This window comes from Microchirus variegatus (genome assembly GCF_963457635.1).
Source record: "Microchirus variegatus genome assembly, chromosome: 19".
NCBI lineage: Eukaryota > Metazoa > Chordata > Actinopteri > Pleuronectiformes > Soleidae > Microchirus > Microchirus variegatus.
Genome location: NC_139820.1, coordinates 21,991,834 through 22,011,790, shown reverse-complemented (window position 1 = coordinate 22,011,790; position 19,957 = coordinate 21,991,834). Strand labels below are relative to the sequence as shown.

General features: G+C 40.1%; 1 protein-coding gene across 2 annotated transcripts; it reads right to left on the bottom strand.

Annotated features, from left to right (window-relative positions):
* Positions 1 to 1,898: 1,898 nt before the first annotated feature.
* Positions 1,899 to 18,606, bottom strand: sparc (secreted protein, acidic, cysteine-rich (osteonectin)). 2 transcript variants are annotated; one of them, XM_083906352.1, is made up of 12 exons: positions 18,531 to 18,606; positions 10,992 to 11,063; positions 9,992 to 10,030; positions 9,629 to 9,667; positions 8,824 to 8,911; positions 6,910 to 7,031; positions 6,496 to 6,616; positions 4,913 to 5,046; positions 3,981 to 4,129; positions 3,358 to 3,506; positions 2,643 to 2,673; positions 1,899 to 2,609 (listed from the first exon to the last, which is right to left on the bottom strand). In XM_083906352.1, the coding sequence occupies exons 2-11, from the start codon at positions 11,046 to 11,048 to the stop codon at positions 2,645 to 2,647; spliced, it is 927 nt and encodes a 308-aa protein (XP_083762478.1). In that variant the 5' UTR covers positions 11,049 to 11,063; positions 18,531 to 18,606; the 3' UTR covers positions 1,899 to 2,609; positions 2,643 to 2,644. The 2 variants fall into 2 exon arrangements, with proteins under 2 accessions (XP_083762478.1, XP_083762477.1); XM_083906351.1 differs by having other exon boundaries at positions 1,899 to 2,673.
* Positions 18,607 to 19,957: the final 1,351 nt, after the last annotated feature.

The following is a 19,957-nucleotide window of genomic DNA, read 5'->3' as shown; positions in this document are numbered from 1 at the left end:
GCTAGCTACTGCTAATTTCCGAAGCTATTATTGGTGGTTATTGCCCGCTCACTTTTGTAAACAAAGACTGAATGTAAAATACTGATATTTTCAGCTACTCTTCAATAGAACACGGTGACAGTTATGTGAATTATGTCCACATTTATAGGAATGTGGACAATAAAGTACTGTTTTCTCGATTTATCAAACTGGTTCTTGGCTCTAGGTGACGAAATAAAACCCTAAACTAATCTAACTTTTCGGCTTGAAGTACGACTTGTTTTTCTGTAAACGACCCAAACAAAACCAAACGGATCAGAAAAACCACTGACAAAGAGAATGCCGTGAATCAGGTTTTTTAGCGGGTTTTAAAGCATCACACCCCGACTCCCTTTAATTTCAATGCAAAAGAAGCTTGAATACGTTCCTTTTTCGAAGCTAGTTGTTAGTCTTGTGGTGTCAGTCGTGAGGTGGACAAACGTTAACTTCCCAGGATTGAAACACAGAACCGAACCCTCCCCTTCTTCTTCTTCTTCGAGGGCTGGAAAATAAGAACGTTTTCCTTTTTTTTTTTTTTATGAATCCTTGCTGCAGCTGAGAGCAGAGCAGAGCAGAGTAGAGGAGGCTTTGTGGACTCGGCTCGGCTGTTGTTTCACATTCTTGAGTCTGGATGAGCGGGTGGGGATGGTAACAGGGTGCAGGGATTCGCCCTCCCCTCCCCAGGGGACCAGCGAGCACAGCGAGACGCCAGAGAAAACGCAGAGTAACAGTGAAGTGTGAAGCCGCTCAGCCAGTTTCTCCTGTGGATTCTTCTTCTCTCTACTGTAAACTGTTGATTTCAAACTGTGGAGTTGTGATTTCTGGTTATTTTCAGTCTCTCCGACGACAGAAAGTGTTTATGCTCATGTAAGGTACTGACATAACCAGACACAACTAAACCTAAACTGCACTTTTACATCTTAAAGTTGGTGTTTTCCACTTTATCTCAATGCTAGGCAGCTTTTTCCAACCACTCACTCCCCCTGTACCAAACCCCGTAGAGAAATTCAGTGATTTAACATCACAGCAACACAGGAGATGTTGATCCACTGCTGCCTCCATCAAGACTAATAATAATGTCTTGTTTTGCAACTTCTGTGTTTTAAAACCTTTGTTCACGTTTACGTCAGTGACACAAAGTGACCACACGAGGCAGCAGCAGACCAGCAGCTCCTGTGTCGCCGTGAGCTAAAAATGTTGATTTTCTCAATGGGATTTGGTGTATGTCAGAAATTCTGATTTCCAGCTAGAAAAGGTTGTCTTAGCAGTGAGATAAATGTTTATTTGTCTTTTAAAAACTTGGGGGAAATCACTGTTTCATCAACAGTTAGAAGTGATTTTGTATATTTTTGTTGATTCAGTTGGTACAAGGTCCATAAAATACATTTCAGACCTTCATCTCACAGAATCTCAGAATCAACTTCAGAATGAAAACAACCATGTAGCTAGCAGCCTGTAGCTAGCAGACGGTAGCTAGCAGCCCGTAGCTAGCAGCCGGTAGCTAGCGGCTCTTGTGAGCTGTTTTCACTGAAAACCATGAAAAGTATTAGCTGATATGACAAAAACAAAATGCCTCGTACACGTTGCAGTGAAAGCTGGAGGGGATTTGAACAGCGCTAGTGCTAGCTACTGCTAATTTCCGAGGCTATTATTGGTGGTTATTGCTCACTCACTTTTGTAAACAAAGACTGAATGTAAAATACATTTTACAGTTAAACTAGACTCACGAGTGAAGGTTTTTAATAACGTTACTGCGGAACAACGGCTGCATTCACAGAGTTTTAAAAATATTTAGACGACCTAAAATAAAATAAAAATGTGTTGCTAGAGGTCAAATATGGTCAAAGCAGGTGAAATAAACGCAGATCTGAACTCACGCAGAGATTCCCAGAGTCTTTTATTCATGGACAGAGTTTGTCTCGAGCTCTCAGTGTCAATAGAAAACATTATTTTGAAACGTGAGAACAACTCAGCCGGCGAGATTTCCCCTCTCATGTCAACGTCCAAAACAACAAATCCTCTTTATTTGTTTAGCAGTAGTCAAACGATTCAAAATCATAATAATAATAATACTAAAAAAAACTCACGTAAAGATACACAGAATGACAGCAGGAAAGAAGGAGTCCACCACCAAAGGAGTGCACAAACTAAATATTTGTTCAGTAAAAAGCAAGCAGAGGGAGCTTTTATTTAGAAACTTTATTTTGGACTTTTACAGTTTTGTCTCCGTTCAGATTAAATCGTTCAAATGCGATTAAAGCCCCGGACAATTGGTTACAACATTGTCAACAACATACATTTACATCAGAGGTCTTTAGTTTTCTTTACTGGGTGTTTGTTTGTTTGTTTGTTTGTTTGTTTGTTAGTACAGACTGTGCACATTATTTCTCTTCTCTAATCTTTTTCTGTCTTTTTTTCTTTTTAGTGGTATAGGTAGGAAAAAACGTCATTATTGAACAAATAAAAACAAACTAAAAACAAATGTGTCGTTAGCACCGTTTACTGTGATTTTTAACTTAGGGATGAGCACCTTCGTCCCGTTAGTAGCGACTAGGAGTTGTCACGCTGCTGCTGCTGCTGCTGCTGCTGCTGCTGCTGCTGCTGCTGCTGCTGCTGCTGCTGCTTATTAGATGATGAGGTCTTTGTCGACATCCTCTGCAAACACAAACGATTCAGAACATCAGTGCACATCGAGCAGAAGACGTCACATTTACACGATTTAAAGGTGCATTGTGTAATAAATCTAAAGCAACTGGCCATAAAATCCTCCTAATATGTCACAGAGACTCAGGAATAATGTTCATATAACAAAGTGAAAAAATGTTTGGTCAAAAATTTGACACAAACTTCATCCTATACTATGTCGTCCACAATTTGAAATTTTTTTCAAAAGAGAAATTTTTGGTCCAAACTTTGAGAAAAACTATACTGTCGTCCAAAAATTGAATTTTTTCAAAATTTGATTTTTTTCAAAAATTTGTAATTTTTTCAAAATGTAAATTTTTTTTCAAAATGTTTTTTTTTCAAAATTTGATTTTTTTTTCAAAATTTGATTTTTTTTTCAAAATTTGATTTTTTTTTCAAAATTTGATTTTTTTTTCAAAATTTGATTTTTTTTTCAAAATTTGATTTTTTTTTATAAAATTTGATTTTTTTTCGATTTTTTTTCAAAATTTGAATTTATTTCAAATTTTTTTTACAAAATTTTAAATTTTTGGTCCAAAATTTCACAAAAATATACAATACTCGTCCAAAATTTTTAAAAAAATTTGAATATTTGAATGAGCTGAATAATGTATGTGGAACTTGGAAAAGCGTGTGTTTTTGAACGTTACTCACGCTCCTTGAGGCCGAAGCAGGCGGCCCACTCCTCCAGAGCCACGTATTTGTCAGCGTCGGTGTCGCACTCGTCGAAGAAGCGAGTGGTGCAGTGCTCCATGGGAATGAGTGGAGCTCGCAGAGGGGAAAGCTCTGAGTGAGTCAGGTATCTGAAGGTAAACAACAACAAAGAACAACAGGCATATAAAAGAGACCTGGAAAACGTCTGTAGAAATGTTTAATCCATTATCAGATTATTTTGTCTTAAACAGAACATATTCAGCTTATTTATGCAGCTTATTCTCAGTCATATGTGGGCGTGGCTGAGCTCACTGCACACCTGACACTCATTCACAATCAACCACAGCTGTGGATATAAAGCACCCACTTCCACAGTCCACAGTTAGCTCACCTCATGTCTGTTGCTCACTAAAGGGGTTTTTAAATCTTTATTGGTCTTTTAAAAACGTGGGGAAAATCACTGTTTCATTGAGAGTTTGTATATTTGAAAATGTGATTTTTTTTCAAAATTACATTTTTTTTCTTCAAAATGTGAATTTTTTTTTCAAAATTTGATTTTTTTTTTACATCTTAAGACCCGTTAAACCCATTAAAATAAGATTATTTTTGCCCGTGTATCGTACCCGTCAGCTGGATGCTGGTCGAGCTGTCCGAACTGCCAGTGAACGGGGAAGATGTACATGTTGTAGTTCTTCTGGAAGTCTTGAGCCAGCAGGTCCAGAGAGTGCTCGCCGGCCTGCAGCCTCTTCTCGTTCTCGAAGATCTTCTTCACCTGAGAAATAAAACAAACACATCCACGTTGAAACATGGCAGCCTTTGTATAAAAATCTCGATGTTAACATTTCGAGTTATATTCTCAAAGAGTTTGGACTTCATCCTTTATGAGTCACTTCAATAACAATAAAACTCTGTGTTCCTCTGTGATCTGCCATTATTTATACTCTACTTTAAAGAGTCTCCACTTCATGTAAACGTAGCTTTATTTAACCGTTTTAAGGCCTCTTGTTAAAACCAGCTCCTGTTTTACAGCATTACCAAACATGGACGCAACAATTTAATGACCTGGATTCAATAGCAAGTGTTTTTCTTTCATTTAAATTGAGTTAAAGTCCAAACTGGACTCTTGTTAACGGTCAAATTACAATTTGCAGACACAAAAACACAACTTTTAGCAGATCTCATGCAGATTTGCTGTAATTTACCCAACTTTTTTCCCAACTTGAAAACTAAAACACCCGAGGCCTAAAGGTGCAAACGTGAAAACAGGGCATTTTATATCTTCACCACTGTAAATAGAGCACAATATTGCTCTAACCCATTGGTTCTCAAAGTGCGGCCCGGGGCCCAATGGCGGCCCGCAGAAACATTTCTGGTGGCCCCGCAATGAATTACAGTTGATAGTTTTAATTCAGGAGCTTGTTAAATGTTTATTGGACATTACTGGATACAGACCAATAAGTGTAAACAAAAATACTGGGTATTTCTAACCATGGCGTCATTGCAGCCTCATCGTACATACGTCGTAGTTTAGTGGTTACAAACTCTGCGTCCTCACCCTGAGCTTCTGCTTCTCGTTCAGCAGGTCGTTGTCCTGGTCGCGCTCGTACAGAGTCACCAGCACGTTCTTCAGCCAGTCCCTCATTCTCATGGGGAACTCCTTCAGCTCGTTGTCCATGCACGGCTCGATGTCTGCGGAGGTCATCATCGGGGGAAAAGTCAAGAAAAACGTCTTCATGGGAAACTTTTATTAGAACATAACAGCGTTTAAAGGGCAACGAAACCCAATGTCTGATTCTGGAAAATGCCAAAATGTGGGCTGAGATTGTTTGATTGAGTGTTTAGTTACACTTTAAGAAGATAATGGTGATTAATTTGAGCAGATTTCAGATAAATATAGTGCAGTCTAGTGATTTTAATCCATGTTTTGGTTGATGGAGTTACGCCCTGATCTCCACCTGAACCCTTTGCCCCCGTGGGGTTTAGTGTTTGCTTGAAATTGTTCTGTGTCAGAAATGCGTCCTTGCGAGTCTGGACGCGCCTCGTCCTCCTTCAAGAGTCAAAGAGACAAATTCTGAGGCTTTGAGCTTCAGCCTTGGGTTTGAGATCTAAATCAGAAACCACAGCGTGTAAAAACACGACGTACGATAAGAGGAAAAAAATCGTCTAAATCCACAAACTGCACCTTGAAGTGGACTCAGATCTATTGTTGCAACCTCTGTGTTATCTCTGGAAAAACTCATATTTCTGTCTGGGTTTAATGTCGCAGGAAGTGAGCCAAAAACAAACTACACTGTAAAAAAGTCATTTTCAATAAAGTTAAATGAGCCTTGCATCTGTGGAATTGAAATATAATATTGAAAAACAAGTTTAAAGCAAAAAATATCCAACTTTTCACTGGAATTCTAACCTGAAATAATCTTAATAATGTAAAGGAAAAACTTATTTTAAGCAAACATTTCTTACATGACAGAATATCAGCAAACTTTCTGAAGTTTTTGGTTTGTTTTCCTTATTTTAAGCAACTTTGCAGCCTGATATTAACTAAATTTACAAGCTAGTTTAAATTATTCTAGGTAAGTTCCTAACCCCCATTTTCTACTTCTTAAAACAAGAAAAACTAAACCAATTTAAGAAAATTTGACGTACTTCTAGTCGGGGGAGTTTTTGCAGTGTAGCTAATAGGCTATTTAGCGCTGTTGAACGCAAATCTTCTGTGTAAATTTGTAAAATAATCAGTTAAAGGTGCATTATGTGAGAAATCTAAATCAACTGGCCGTAAAATCCTCCTAATATGTCACAGAGACTCAGGAATAATGTTCATATAACAAAATGAACTCATGTGGTGCCACCTACCGCCGTCTACCAATCATCGCAGTCAGTAGAGTCTCAGCTGCCGAGCAACCACGGGTTGCCAGTTACGTCAGAAAACCAAACCTAAAAGACCTCGGTATTTTGAAGTTGAATGTAGTAACAGTTTTTGGCTAGTGTAGCTAATAGGCTATTTCATTCAAGCTAGCTGTTTTAGCGCTGTTGAACGTGAATCTTCTGTGTAAATTTGCAAAATAATCTGTAAGGAAAATAAAATAACAATAAACTACCGTCCACCAAAGAGCGACGAAGTGTCGTGAGTGGACTCACATTTGCAGGGTCCGATGTAGTCCAGGTGCAGCTTGTGGCCTTTCTTGGTTCCCTCCAGAGTGCACTTGGTGGCGAAGAAGTGGCAGGCGGTTTCGTACGTCTTGTTGTCGGTGCCGCAATTCTGAAAGAGAGAGACGTTTTAGTTTCGATTGACACGTTAATGTGGAATCATCGTGGGTTAATGTGGTTTGTGGTGGTGACGGGTGAATATTACAGGTACTACAAGAATATCTGGACACTGCAAATGTGTCTTTGTGTAAAAAACGCCTGGAAATGCTAACAGTTTTACAACGTAAACAAGTAGTAACTGCCAAATTTGGATTTTAAAAAGTCTGTAAACACTTTTACAATTTCAATTAACTATGAACTGTCCTGAACCGTCGTTATAGTTATTGTTAATATTGTGAAACTCACGTGCTCGAAGTCGCCCTCCGCAGGTGGACAGGTGGAAGGGTCCTGGCACACACACATGGGGGTGTTGTCCTCGTCCACCTCGCACACTTTGCCTCTCTTGCAGTGATAGTTCATGCAGACATCTGCAGCAGAACATCAGTTATTCAATTTATATAAAAGTAACAAGTGAAATCGGTATTTAGTCAATAATATACAACAGATATTGATCTGAGTTGGAAATGGGCAATTTTTCTTTAGTGGTAAGTCTTTAATGGACGGGGCAGTAAATAAAAGAAAAAACACTCTTACTTGCCAACATACAGTCAAAGTTATTTATTTTGAAGTGCCACAAGGGGGAGCCATTTAAAATATGTGTTTCAAATAACCTATTTACTCCAGCTATTGGTAGTTTGTCCACTTTGTCCTCACTACCTCTTCGTAGACTCTGTCTCTGATTGGACCACATGTGAGACAACTGTATGTGCTTTTTTATTGTTATTTTGTGGCTAAGCTAAGTGAGCTAGTGGCTAGGCTAGGCTAGCAGGTGTGCTAAAGTCCATATATAGTGTTTAAGGTGTATGTGGGTAGGGTCGTGCAGTGGTTTCCGATATGATTGGCGTCTTCCCGTTAATTTTAATATTGACTATCTTTTATACTCCTTTTTTAAGTTTCTTTGACGCGTAGGCAGATGTTACCGACACTGGAACAGCATTACTATAACAGCCACTAGGGGGTGAACTCTCTTCCTCTGAACTGTCCTGTGATTGGTCGAAGTCTCCTCCCTCAGATGAACTTGATTTACATTGTGACAAAAGATTATTATAGAATTAATGATCAATAATGACAGAAATAAACTGTTTTGACTTTAAACTCTAATAAAGTTTGTTTGTTTATTTGAAAACTACTTTTAAAAACACGACTTTAAACAGAACAAAACGTCTCATGTGTCTGGTTTGGGTATGAAGTGGCCGTTTAAAGAGTTTGAAGAGTTTTCCTGCGGCTGCAGTTTCTGGGCTGAGTTTCCTCTTTGAATCAAAGAACATTTTAATTACAGTCGTCTCCTCTGTTATTACGGCCGTCTGAGTTTGTCGCTGTCGAAGCTTCGTCAAACTCTGAAGACGCAGTTAAATCAAAAGTCGTCACAAACGGACGCAGAAGCAGATTCTTGTGGGCGACGAAAAACACGTCATATTTCATGTTTTTTTTAACCGTCGTGTCCTCAAAACAAACAAACACTTTTCAGGAATTTTACTTCACTATATTTACTCTGCTTTTCACAATAAAACGCACATGAAACTACAAACATTTACAGCTCTTTCATATAGTTTTTTCCCTTTAATGTTGTATTTTATGAATCCTAAACCAAAGATGACATTTTTCCACTGAAATATAAAATAAAATGGTGCACAATTCAACTTTTATTTATTATTTATATCTGAAAACAAGGCTGGAGAATATTTTGATTGTTTGTTTCAAGAAGTTACTTATTTATTTTTCACAAAATAACAAGAGTTTATCCACTTTTTATGGTTTCATTCTGTTAATTTTCCTCATAAATTGTATATATTATATTATATACACGTCCTAATGTTGAAAGTGTACATTTACTCTTCTTATTTTACTATATGTGCTGCTGTAAATCTGCAGTTTTCTCCATTATAGGATTAATTACCTCACTGTTTTCAGTCTGAATGCCACGACCTGAGAATATGACTGGATAATAATCTGATTATAAGACTTTAGAAATATTAAATAATATTCATTTTGCACAAAATAAGAAAATTTGATCAAATTTTTATGATTTTATTCTCAAATACGTTTCCTAAGGAACCTTTTTAGGCACTTTTTTTTTAGTTGAAATTATGCCAGATTTTTCATTGCATTCATTTAATCTGGGATGAAATATATTCTTTAAAAACAGAAGCATGAACTTACTCTCATCGACCTCCTCAATGACCTCGATGGCCTCGTCAAACTCTCCGACGTCCACCTGCACTGGGTTCACGCCCACGTCGGCCTCCTCCTGAACATCAGAGGTCAGAGGTCAGAGGTCAAACTCCAGACAGTCACATGTCGGCTCCTTTTTCCATTTTTATGCATGACGTCCGCTTTGAAGCAAACCGCGTGAATAAAACAGACGCAGGGGTTTGAACGTTGAACCGCGAGAAGAAGACGAAGAAGAAGAAGAAGAAGAAGAAGAAGAGGAAGAAGAAGAGGAAGACGGTTCCTCCCTGAAGAACCAGCAGCTGGATCCACATGTGGTGAAGCCATAAAAAGACGTAGCAGCTTCCTGGCGGTCGAGCGGTCGCAGAGCGAGTTAAATTTACCGGCTGTGGGATCTGAACTCCCTCTGGACTTCAGCAGCAGGAAACCATAAAAAGGTTCACATGGCAATTTGGACTCGACGGAACGATGCCAGAGTGTTTACACTGGAGCAATGATGTTATTATTATTTATTTATTTATTCATTTATTTATTTGGTAAAGATTTAAAGCTTTGAACGTAACGTTTTAGCTTCTATTTCCAGAATGTTGAAGTTAGCATCATTAGCATCAATCACATGTTGGATTTCTTTCCACCTCTGAGCTCCATCACAGATCACAGATCATCGCTCTGTGAGCAGCTGCTTCTGTCTGACGCCAAATTAAACTCAGAGGAGAAGAAAAGTGTTCCTGTTCACTTTTGGACGACGACGATGATGATGATGATGAATTTATGAACAAAAAAAACAGGGACTAACCTCGAAAATTGGCTCCTCGGTCACCAGCTCCTCCTCAGCCTGCACACACACACACACACACACACACACACACACACACACACACACACACACACGTTAAAAACACACACTTGTCTGTGTTGTCAGTAAAGTCAGGAGCAGATGATGTCATATAGGAACACACTGAACAGCTGGAGAAACACTCTCTCTCACACACACACACACACACACACACATACACACACACACACACACACACACACACACACAGTGGTGAAGACCCGGGGAAAAACAAACTCGATGAAGTGAATTTGTTATTTTTTCAGTTTCAGGAGCTTTTTAAAGACATTTTTTTGGAGAAAAACCACAAACATCTGGACTGACCTCGAAAACTGGCTCCTCGGTCACCAGCTCCTCCTCAGTCTGGAACACACACACGCACACACACACACACACACACGCGGTGAACAATTAACACTCTTAAACAGGAACACACACTCGGACATTAAAGGAAGTCTGATCTCATCCACAGGTTTCCCTCACAGACCATAATGCATTCCTCAGACCCTCATCTTAACCTTAACCATCACTACTAAACATCAAACCCCCTTTAAACCAAGTCTTAATCCACAACAAAACCTTTGAAGTTGCCAAAATGTCCTCATTTTCTCAAAATGTCCTATATTCCCAAAATGTCCTCACTTTGTTGGTTTTTATTCAATTGTTGGTCCCCACCAAGCGACACATACGAGAACACATGCTCACACTCATATAAAGTCCTAAACTTCACCAGTTCCTCAGAAATGAGGTTCTGCCTCATTGGAACCAGGTTTTGGTCTCCGTGAGGACCACTGGTCCCGACAAGGTGGTGTTTATTCATGGTCCTCAGGAGGACACAAATACAAGAACACACACGATAGGTTTGTACCCACACATGAACACACAAACACAGTTTACAGTCGGGGGAAGATGCTCACACACACACACACACACACACACACACACACACACACACACACACTGGTTTACATGACTTCAGAGGACATTGTGTTGAACCATAACTACTACTAGTCTAATCTAGTCTGACCCCCAACTCTAATCTAACCTCTTTATGTGATGGAGACTTGATTTTCCCACAACGTGAGTGTGTAAATAGGTTAAGGGTCCCCACAACATAAGGAATACCAGGTTTACACACACACACATGGATAAACACAGGAACTTCACATGAACACAAAAACACAAAGTCACACTCTCACGTAAACTCTTTCAGGAAAACACATAAAGACAGGAAGACGCTCTTAAAAGACAAACGTGGACACACACGCACACACGCACACACACACGCACACACACACGCACACACACACACAGTGTGACTCACAGGAGCAGCCATGGCGTGTCCAGCCAGGCACAAGAGGAAGACGATCCACACCCTCATCTTCAAAGTCTGCGTCTGGACACAAAGACACAAAAAACACACTTTAATGTCTTTAATTCAACATAATAATAAATAATAATTTTGCTATTTATTTATTTAAAGGTTGTTTCTCCTCATTACGTCCTCGTAAACTCCGCCCCCAATCAACGTGTTTGCATTTACTTCCTCAGTGTGTTTACGTTAAAGGTCCTATCTTAGTCAGACTAAGACAATAGTCCAGTTTTCTTAATGTCATGTAGATATGTTAGTCTGACTAATGATTAACTGATCAAGCGAGTCTTAGTCGGACTAAGACAATAATTCAGCTTTCTTAATGTCATGTAGACACGTTAGTCTGACTAATGATGAACTGATCAACCGAGTCTTAGTCGGACTTAGACATTAATTTGGTTTTCTTAATGTTGTGTAGACACGTTAGTCTGACTAACGAGTAACTGATCGTGCTAGTCTTAGTCAGACTAAGACAATAATTTGGTTTTCTTAATGTCACATAGACACGTTAGTCTGACTAATGATGCACTGATCGAGAGAGTCTTACTCGGACTGAGACAATAATTCGGTTTTCTTAATGTCATGTAGACACGTTAGTCTGACTAATGATGCACTGATCGAGAGAGTCTTAGTCGGACTAAGACAATAGTCCAGTTTTCTTAATGTCACGTAGACTCGTTAGTCTGACTAATGAGTAACTGATTGAGCGAGTCTTAGTCAGACTAAGACAATAGTCCAGTTTTAGACACGTTAGTCTGGTTAAAATCAAGGTAGTCTTAGTCGGACTAACAAACCATTGCGCTAATTCCTACAAAATGAAATTGCGACCTCTTTCATGCTAACTAAAGTCAAGTTTTACCAGCGTTAATATCGTATAATCAGAAGCTGATGCAAGCAAAAACACAAGTGTCCTCACATTTCCAAAGAGTTCCAGATTCCCACACAAAGTCACCATTGTGCCTTGATACGTGAAACTCTGCCAGAAACAGCTACGTCATAAAAGCTAAATGAGGTTAAAAACGTGGAAAGTTCAGCTCTTTAGCCAAGAGAACAAAAACATTAAGAGAGCAAAAGTCATAAAAGGTTCATTAAATGATGTAAAAGTGTCATTTTTGACATCTCGTAGAAGCTGAATCTCATAATCTCTGATGTGAGCAGCCGTTGTCGCAGCTTCTCTTTTGTTTATTACGTCTGAGCGGCTAAATAAGGGCATCTTTGTTCTCGCAGTAGAGCGCAGCGTTGCTTCGTCTCCCTCCGTGTTTTTGTGATTCGTTATCGGCCGTTTGAGTCCAGACATCAGGAAATAATCTCACATCATCGGCATATCTACAAACACAAAGATACTGTGTGTGTGTGTGTGTGTCTGATGCTACTGGGATGGAAAAACCCTCTTCCTGAGTTTGGACTGAACTCTGCAGGAGCAGATTAGCAGATTTGAGCGGACAGAGCTGCACATACTCTGGATTCCTGCCCCTCAGATTACACAGAAACAGCTTCAGAACAAAAACCAAAACCAGACAATTTCCGTCGTCTGTCAACACTGAAAAGACCGAACAACAAAAAAAAAACCTCGAGGGCTGAAAGTGAAGCTGACATTTCACAAATTGGTTGCCGGGGCGTCGGACATTTTAAAAAAAATGCAGCCGACGTGTTTGGACACATGCGGAAAAAGAGGCAAAAGTTTGCACGTCGTCCGTGAGAAGGAGCGAAGAGTGTTTGACGAAAAGCCTCGAGCAACAAAAACAGAACAACAGACGAGAAAATGTTCTTCAAACATTTCACTCTTCACTCGACGGCGGTGAATAATACGCGGCATTCCTTCATGGAGTCGAGTTCGTACACGTTTTTACGATCGCGGCCTCCTACGACGCTAACACCTGCTAATGCTAACATCTTATCTGACTAATGATGCACTGATTGAGTGAGTCTTAGTTGGACTAACGCTATAATTTGTTTTTCTTAATGTCACGTAGACACGTTAGTCTGACTAATGAATAACTAATCGAGCGAGTCTTAGTCGGACTAAGACAATGATTCAGTATTCTTAATGTCACGTAGACACGTTAGTCTGACTAATGAATAACTAACCGAGCGAGTCTTAGCTGGACTAAGACAATGATTCAATTTTATTAATGTCACATAGACACGTTAGTCTGACTAATGAATAACTAATCGAGCGAGTCTTAGTCAGACTAAGACAATAATTTGGTTTTCTTAATGTCACATAGACACGTTAGTCTGACTAATGATTAAGTAATCGAGCGAGTCTTAGTCGGACTAAGACAATAATTCGGTTTTCTTAATGTCACGTAGACACGTTAGTCTGACTAATGATTAAGTAATCGAGCGAGTCTTAGTCTGACTAAGACAATAATTCGGTTTTCTTAATGTCATGTAGACAGGTTAGTCTGACTAATGATGCACTGATCGAGAGAGTCTTAGTCGGACTAAGACAATATTTTGGTTTTCTTAATGTCACGTATACACGTTAGTCTGACTAATGAATAACTGATCGAGCGAGTCTTAGTCGGACTAAGACAATAATTTGGTTTACTTAATGGCACGTAGACACGTTAGTCTGACTAATGATGCACTGATCGAGCGAGTCTTAGTCGGACTAAGACAATGATTCAATTTTCTTAATGTCATGTAGACACGTTAGTCTGACTAATGATGCACTGATCAAGTGAGTGTAAGTCTGACTAAGACAATAGTCCAGTTTTCTTAATGTCACGTAGACACGTTAGACTAATGATGCCTAATGATGCCTAATAAAGCCTAACTTTGTTCATAATGTTATGACGACACAGGGAATCTTCATGAAACTGGGTATTTTCTCCTATTCTTTCAAACAAAACAAAGATAAAAGATCATGAAAGGGAACTTTTGCCAAATTTGACAGATATTGCAGTTTGGGTTTGTGACATGACACGACACCATCAAAATATGAACCAATAAAAGGATATTATATCAAAATGGGAACAATTTGCATGTATGTGTTGCATTAACTGCATAAATCCAGACTCTGACTGTGGTGATCGCTGTTTTTAAAGGTTAGCAAAAGTCCAAAAAAAAGAGGTTTGGACCGTGGAAAAATACAGAAATTCTGGCAGACGATGCGTTCAGGGACGTCTCCAAATAATCCGGCACACAAGGAAACTTCTCTGTCTCTTTGAAAAAGCTGAGGTGGAGCAGGTGTGTGTGTGTGTGTGTGGGGGGGGGGGGGCGAGGGTCGGCTGACGGGAAGTTTCGTAAAAACCTGAACCTCTGACACGTACGAGTCGCAGAAATCGGCCGCTCAGTGTTTGAGTTGGAGGAACACGCCGTTCTCGACGTATTTCCGCGCCGCCGAGGACGGACGGACGGACCGACTGACGTAACAGCAAAAAAAAGAAGAGAGAGAGCGAGTGTTGTTTTATTTGGAAAGCTGCTCATAATCAAACAGCGCTGAGGCTAAAAGGGAAACTTCAGGCTCATAAAGAAGCCTTTTTCTCCTTAGATGCATTTAATTTTGGAGGTAAACAAAAGTAAACAAGGGTAAACTCGAGGCAAAACGGAGGTAAACAACCCGGACTGGAACCACTGATGCCGGCCCAGGTCTTACTTTTTTCCCCGACAGATTTAAAGTCTTTTTCTTCTCCTCAGTGACAAAACAGTCTGGAAAAAACAACCTGCAGACATTCATTCTTCTGCCTAACTGTTTGGCTAACTGCTCACCGACCTAACTGTCTAACTATTTAACTGCCTAACTACCTACCTGCCTAACTACCTTAATGCCTGCCTAACTAGCTAACTGCCTGTTTAACTAACTAACTAACTGCCTGCCTAACTGTCTGCCTAACTACCTAACTGTCTGCCTAACTACCTTACTGCCTGCCTAACTAGCTAACTGCCTGCCTAACTAGCTAACTGCCTGCCTAACTAGCTAACTGCCTGTCTAACTGTCTGCCTAACTACCTTACTGCCTGCCTAACTAGCTAACTGCCTGCCTAACTAGCTAACTGCCTGCCTAACTACTTAACTGCCTGCCTAACTACTTAACTGTCTGCCTAACTACTTAACTGCCTGCCCAACTACCTTACTGCCTGCCTAACTAGCTAACTGCCTGCCTAACTAGCTAACTGCCTGCCTAACTAGCTAACTGCCTGCCTAACTACTTAACTGCCTGCCTAACTACTTAACTGTCTGCCTAACTACTTAACTGCCTGCCCAACTACCTTACTGCCTGCCTAACTAGCTAACTGCCTGCCTAACTAGCTAACTGCCTGCCTAACTAGCTAACTGCCTGCCTAACTAGCTAACTGCCTGCCTAACTACTTAACTGTCTGCCTAACTACTTAACTGCCTGCCCAACTACCTTACTGCCTGCCTAACTAGCTAACTGCCTGCCTAACTAGCTAACTGCCTGCCTAACTAGCTAACTGTCTGCCTAACTACTTAACTGCCTGCCTAACTAGCTAACTGCCTGCCTAACTAGCTAACTGCCTGCCTAACTACTTAACTGTCTGCCTAACTACTTAACTGCCTGCCTAACTAGCTAACTGCCTGCCTAACTACTTAACTGCCTGTCTAACTACTTAACTGCCTGCCTAACTAACTAGCTAACTGCCTGCCTAACTACTTAACTGCCTGCCTAACTAACTAGCTAACTGCCTGCCTAACTACTTAACTGTCTGCCTAACTACTTAACTGCCTGCCTAACTAGCTAACTGCCTGCCTAACTACTTAACTGCCTGTCTAACTACTTAACTGCCTGCCTAACTAACTAGCTAACTGCCTGCCTAACTACTTAACTGCCTGCCTAACTAACTAGCTAACTGCCTGCCTAACTACTTAACTGCCTGTCTAACTACTTAACTGCCTGCCTAACTAACTAGCTAACTGCCTAACTACTTAACTGCCTGCCTAACTAGCTAACTGCCTGCCTAACTAGCTAACTGCCTGCCTAACTACTTAACAGACAAAAACTGTCCCTCGATGACAATTAAAGTCAGAGTTAAATCACGGCTTATTGAACTCTAAGATGTAAATAAGAGTTAGCGTTAGCTCTCTGTATTTATCACTAATAACAACATTAATCATTAGAACAAACATCACCATTAAACGTTTGTTTACTCCACAAACAGACGATTCATTTCATTAAAGGTTGAGCTCAGTCACCTGAATCCAAGCTCCGCCCCCTTTTTCTTTATCGAGTGAGAGACACAGGGTGTCCTCAGAGTGAGACAAAGAGTGGGATCTATGTAATCTGGATCTATGTAATCTGGATCTATGTAATCTGATCACACAGGTCATGTGACACCAGACTCTTTAAGTGTGTTTTTTTACTACAAAGGCAGATGAAAACATTGAATGTTTGGTGGACAGGAAGTGTCAAAAGTGACAAAATAAAAGCCTAACAATCTATTTATCTATGTTTTCTTCGTCTTTTAATGATCTGCTTTTATTTCCTCTCGTCGATCTGTAATTACCGTCTTTGACTTGTAATTAATTATAATTATATACGCATTAGTTTGAAGGGTAGTAATTATATATAAGTATATACATAATATATCTTTCAATGAGTACAAATTTTTGAATCTTTCCTCGACAGAATAGTCTCTTTGTCTCTCAGGTTTTTCCAGACACAATCCTTCCTTCTTTCCTTCCTTCCTGTCGAGGATAAAGAGATTTTCCAGACCTTTGCCGAGCTGGACTGATGATTTTTCCCAGCATGCTTTGCTCAACAATCTAACAGACGCTTCACAGAAAACTAAAGTAAAAGAGCGACAAATGAAGAGTTTGTAAAGTTAAAGATAAATGTTTGATTTTTTTAACATCTCTCAACGCTGAAAATCTTATCTTGCGTCTTATTCTTTGAGACGTTTTTGTTGTTGTTGTTTTTGTCGTCGCTAATAACGTCTCACTCTTAGCCGTTTGCTAATCTTCCAAAGCTCAGACGCTCAAGAATGAATAAAGATTCCATTTATTCTTCTGCACAAACGCGACATTTTCGGGGTGTGCGTCACGTCTCATTGTGTCCTCTCGCGGTGCCGAACAAAGACAAAGGTTCCGTTTACTCTCAACGGGCATGGAAAACTACGGCAGATCAAAATAACAGCAGCTTTAGTTATTCCGTCTTTTTAGTTTTGTTTGGTTTCATTTATTTAAACGATAGGGAGGAAAAGTTGCGTGAATTCGGACGACTTTTACGGCGAAGGAACATTTTGTCTCGGCGAAGGCGTCTGAACAAACACTGCAGAGCTTTAAACAGCTGCTGACTCGTCGCCGTGGCAACGCACATTCCGTTACATGAGAGTAATCAGGGGGGGGGAGGGGGGGGGAGGAGGACGTTTGTGGGAATAAAACGTTCCCATTAGAACCGACTGGAATTCCATCCTCCTCTTCTTCTCCTCTATCCTCCTCTTCTTCTTCACAAACTCGTGTCACGTTGTTTTTCTTCCCCCCTCTGAGAAAAGTCTGCACAACATCAGGACGAGACAAACGGCAGCAGCTAAAGTGTCTTCACCTCCTCCTGCTGCTGCAAACCCTTAATAAACACCACCTCCTCCTCCTCCTCCTCCTCCTCCTCCTCCTCCTCCTCCTCCTCTTCTGTGGATGTGGCAGCACAAAAACCCTCCACAGAGAATGAGCTCAGAGCTCCATAATCACCGTTTGTTTACCTGCAGGCGGTGATTTTCCTCGCAGATGTTCTCGGTGATAACAGACGACGGCGACAGAAGCTGCTGCAGCTGCAGCTGCTGACGTTTGTTTGAAGAAGTTTGTAAAAGAAAGTTCAGAGTCGACGGAGAAAACGTTTAAAACGAGTTTAAAGGCAGAAGAACGAAGAAAACGAGAGAGTTTTTGAGCTTTAAACGAAACCTTTAGTCTGATTTTTATAAGTTTGAAGTTGGAGAAAAGTGTTAAAAGTTCAACTGCAGCTGAAGTTTAGGAGAAAATAAAAGCTTTAAAAGGAAGTTACGCTTTAACACAAGAGTGTTTTTGTTCTCTGCAAACTGTTTAAAACAAGTGCAAAGAAGAAAAGTTGAAGCTAAATGAAGCTTAAAACTTTACACTTTATCACAAAAATCTTCTTTTCTTCTCTTTAAAATGTTGTTTTTTTTCTGCAAATTCTAAAAAAACTTTATTTTCTCTGATTTAAAGTGACCGAAAAACAAGTTTAAAGAAGAAAAGTTGGAGCTAAATTAAGTTTTAAACTTTACACTTTATCACAAAACCGCTGTAGTTTGGGTTAGTTTTTATTTTCTCTGATTTAAAGCAACTATAAAACAAGTTTAAAGAACAGGAGTTTTAAAAAGTTCAGGCTGTTTTTGTTCTCTCTGTAACTTCACAGTCAAACAGAGTCACAATAAAAGGATTGTGAACTTTCTCTTATTAAACTCTTATTACACTCTTATTAAACTCTTATTACACACATAGTCACGTGACACAAAAACTACAAACACAAAGAGTTCCTGATATTTGCAGCAGAGTGAGAACTCTCTCTCTTACCTTCAGTTTTCAGACACCAGCAGAAAAGTGGACAGTGTTTGGAGGACGATCTGACTGAGTTTTTGCTTCACTGAGAGGACATTTCCACTGGGACGTCCTCCTCCTCCTCCTCCTCCTCCTCCTCCTCACATTACTCCCTCCTCCTCTTCCTGCTCTGAAGGCTGGACTTCACGTTAACTCTCTGCTCACACTCATGTTTCTCATGTTTCATGGTTCACTTCTTCTTCTTCTTCTGTCTTCTGACAAACTCTAGAGATAAATCTAGTTATTAAATAATGAAGTGATTTGTCCTCCGCTCCACTAGGGGGCGAAATGCACCCCCTCAGCGTGTTTGTATTGCGCGGTTCACATGTTCATAAACGACTCCGGACATCAAGGTTCTGACCGTAGTCTGAATAAGACACAGGCTAAGTTCTTAGTCTGACTATGACACAGGCTAAGTTCTTAGTCTGACTATGACACAGGCTAAGTTCTTAGTCTGACTAAGACACAGGCTACGTTCTTAGTCTGACTAAGACACAGGCTACGTTCTTAGTCTGACTAAGACACAGGCTAAGGCCTTAGTCTGACTGAGACACAGGCTAAGACCAAAGTCTGACTGAGACACAGGCTAAGACCAAAGTCTGACTAAGACATAGGCTAAGGCATTAGTCTGACTAAGACACAGGCTAAGGCCTTAGTCTGACTAAGACACAGGCTAAGGCCGTAGCCTGACTAAGACAGACTATGGCCTTAGTCTGACTAAGACACAGGCTAAGGCCGTAGTATGACTAAGACAGGCTAAGACAGACTGCCTTAGTCTGACTAAGGCCGTAGTCTGACTAAGAAACAGGCTAAATCAGATTAAGGCCGTAGTCTGATGAAGACACACTAAGGACATAGTCTGACTAAGACAGACTAAGGCCGTAGTCTGACTAAGACAGACTAAGGCCGTTGTCTGTCTAAGACACAGGCTAAGTCAGTCTAAGGCCTTAGTCTGACTAAGTCAAAGATCTAATCTAATCAAATCTTTTGTGTCTTTATTATATTGTTGTGTCATTTTTACCGGTTTTATCTGTTTTGTTTTATTTTTACAGCCTCTGGCGATTTCTAAGTTGTTTTGTTTTTTATATAAACAAAGAACAGATGACAATATGACGACTACAACTGCGAAACAATTGTCTTTTATTTATCGCGTCTTTAATTTCTACTTCTGTGCTCTGGTTGTTTCACAGTGATTTACACACAAATCTGGATTAGATTCATTCTTTATGGCTTAATCTGGGACATCTGTGAGTGTGTGAGTGTGTGAGTGTGTGAGTGTGTGAGTATGTGAGTGTGTGAGTGTCTTCTCCTGCTCCTGTGAGGACGTTTCATCCTGTGGAACTTTTCACATCATCATCATCATCATCATCATCATCATCATCATCATCATCATCATGAGTCAC

What these genes read in the sequence shown, in the direction of transcription:
- sparc (XM_083906351.1), bottom strand. Translation starts at nt 11,048, where the DNA reads ATGAGGGTGTGGATCGTCTTCCTCTTGTGCCTGGCTGGACACGCCATG. An exon ending in CATTGAGGAGGTCGATGAGA is followed by an intron (nt 7,032 to 8,823) that starts GTAAGTTCATGC and finishes GTTCTGCTGCAG; the next exon opens with ATGTCTGCATGAACTATCAC. An exon ending in ACGAGAAGCAGAAGCTCAGG is followed by an intron (nt 4,130 to 4,912) that starts GTGAGGACGCAG and finishes TTTATTTCTCAG; the next exon opens with GTGAAGAAGATCTTCGAGAA.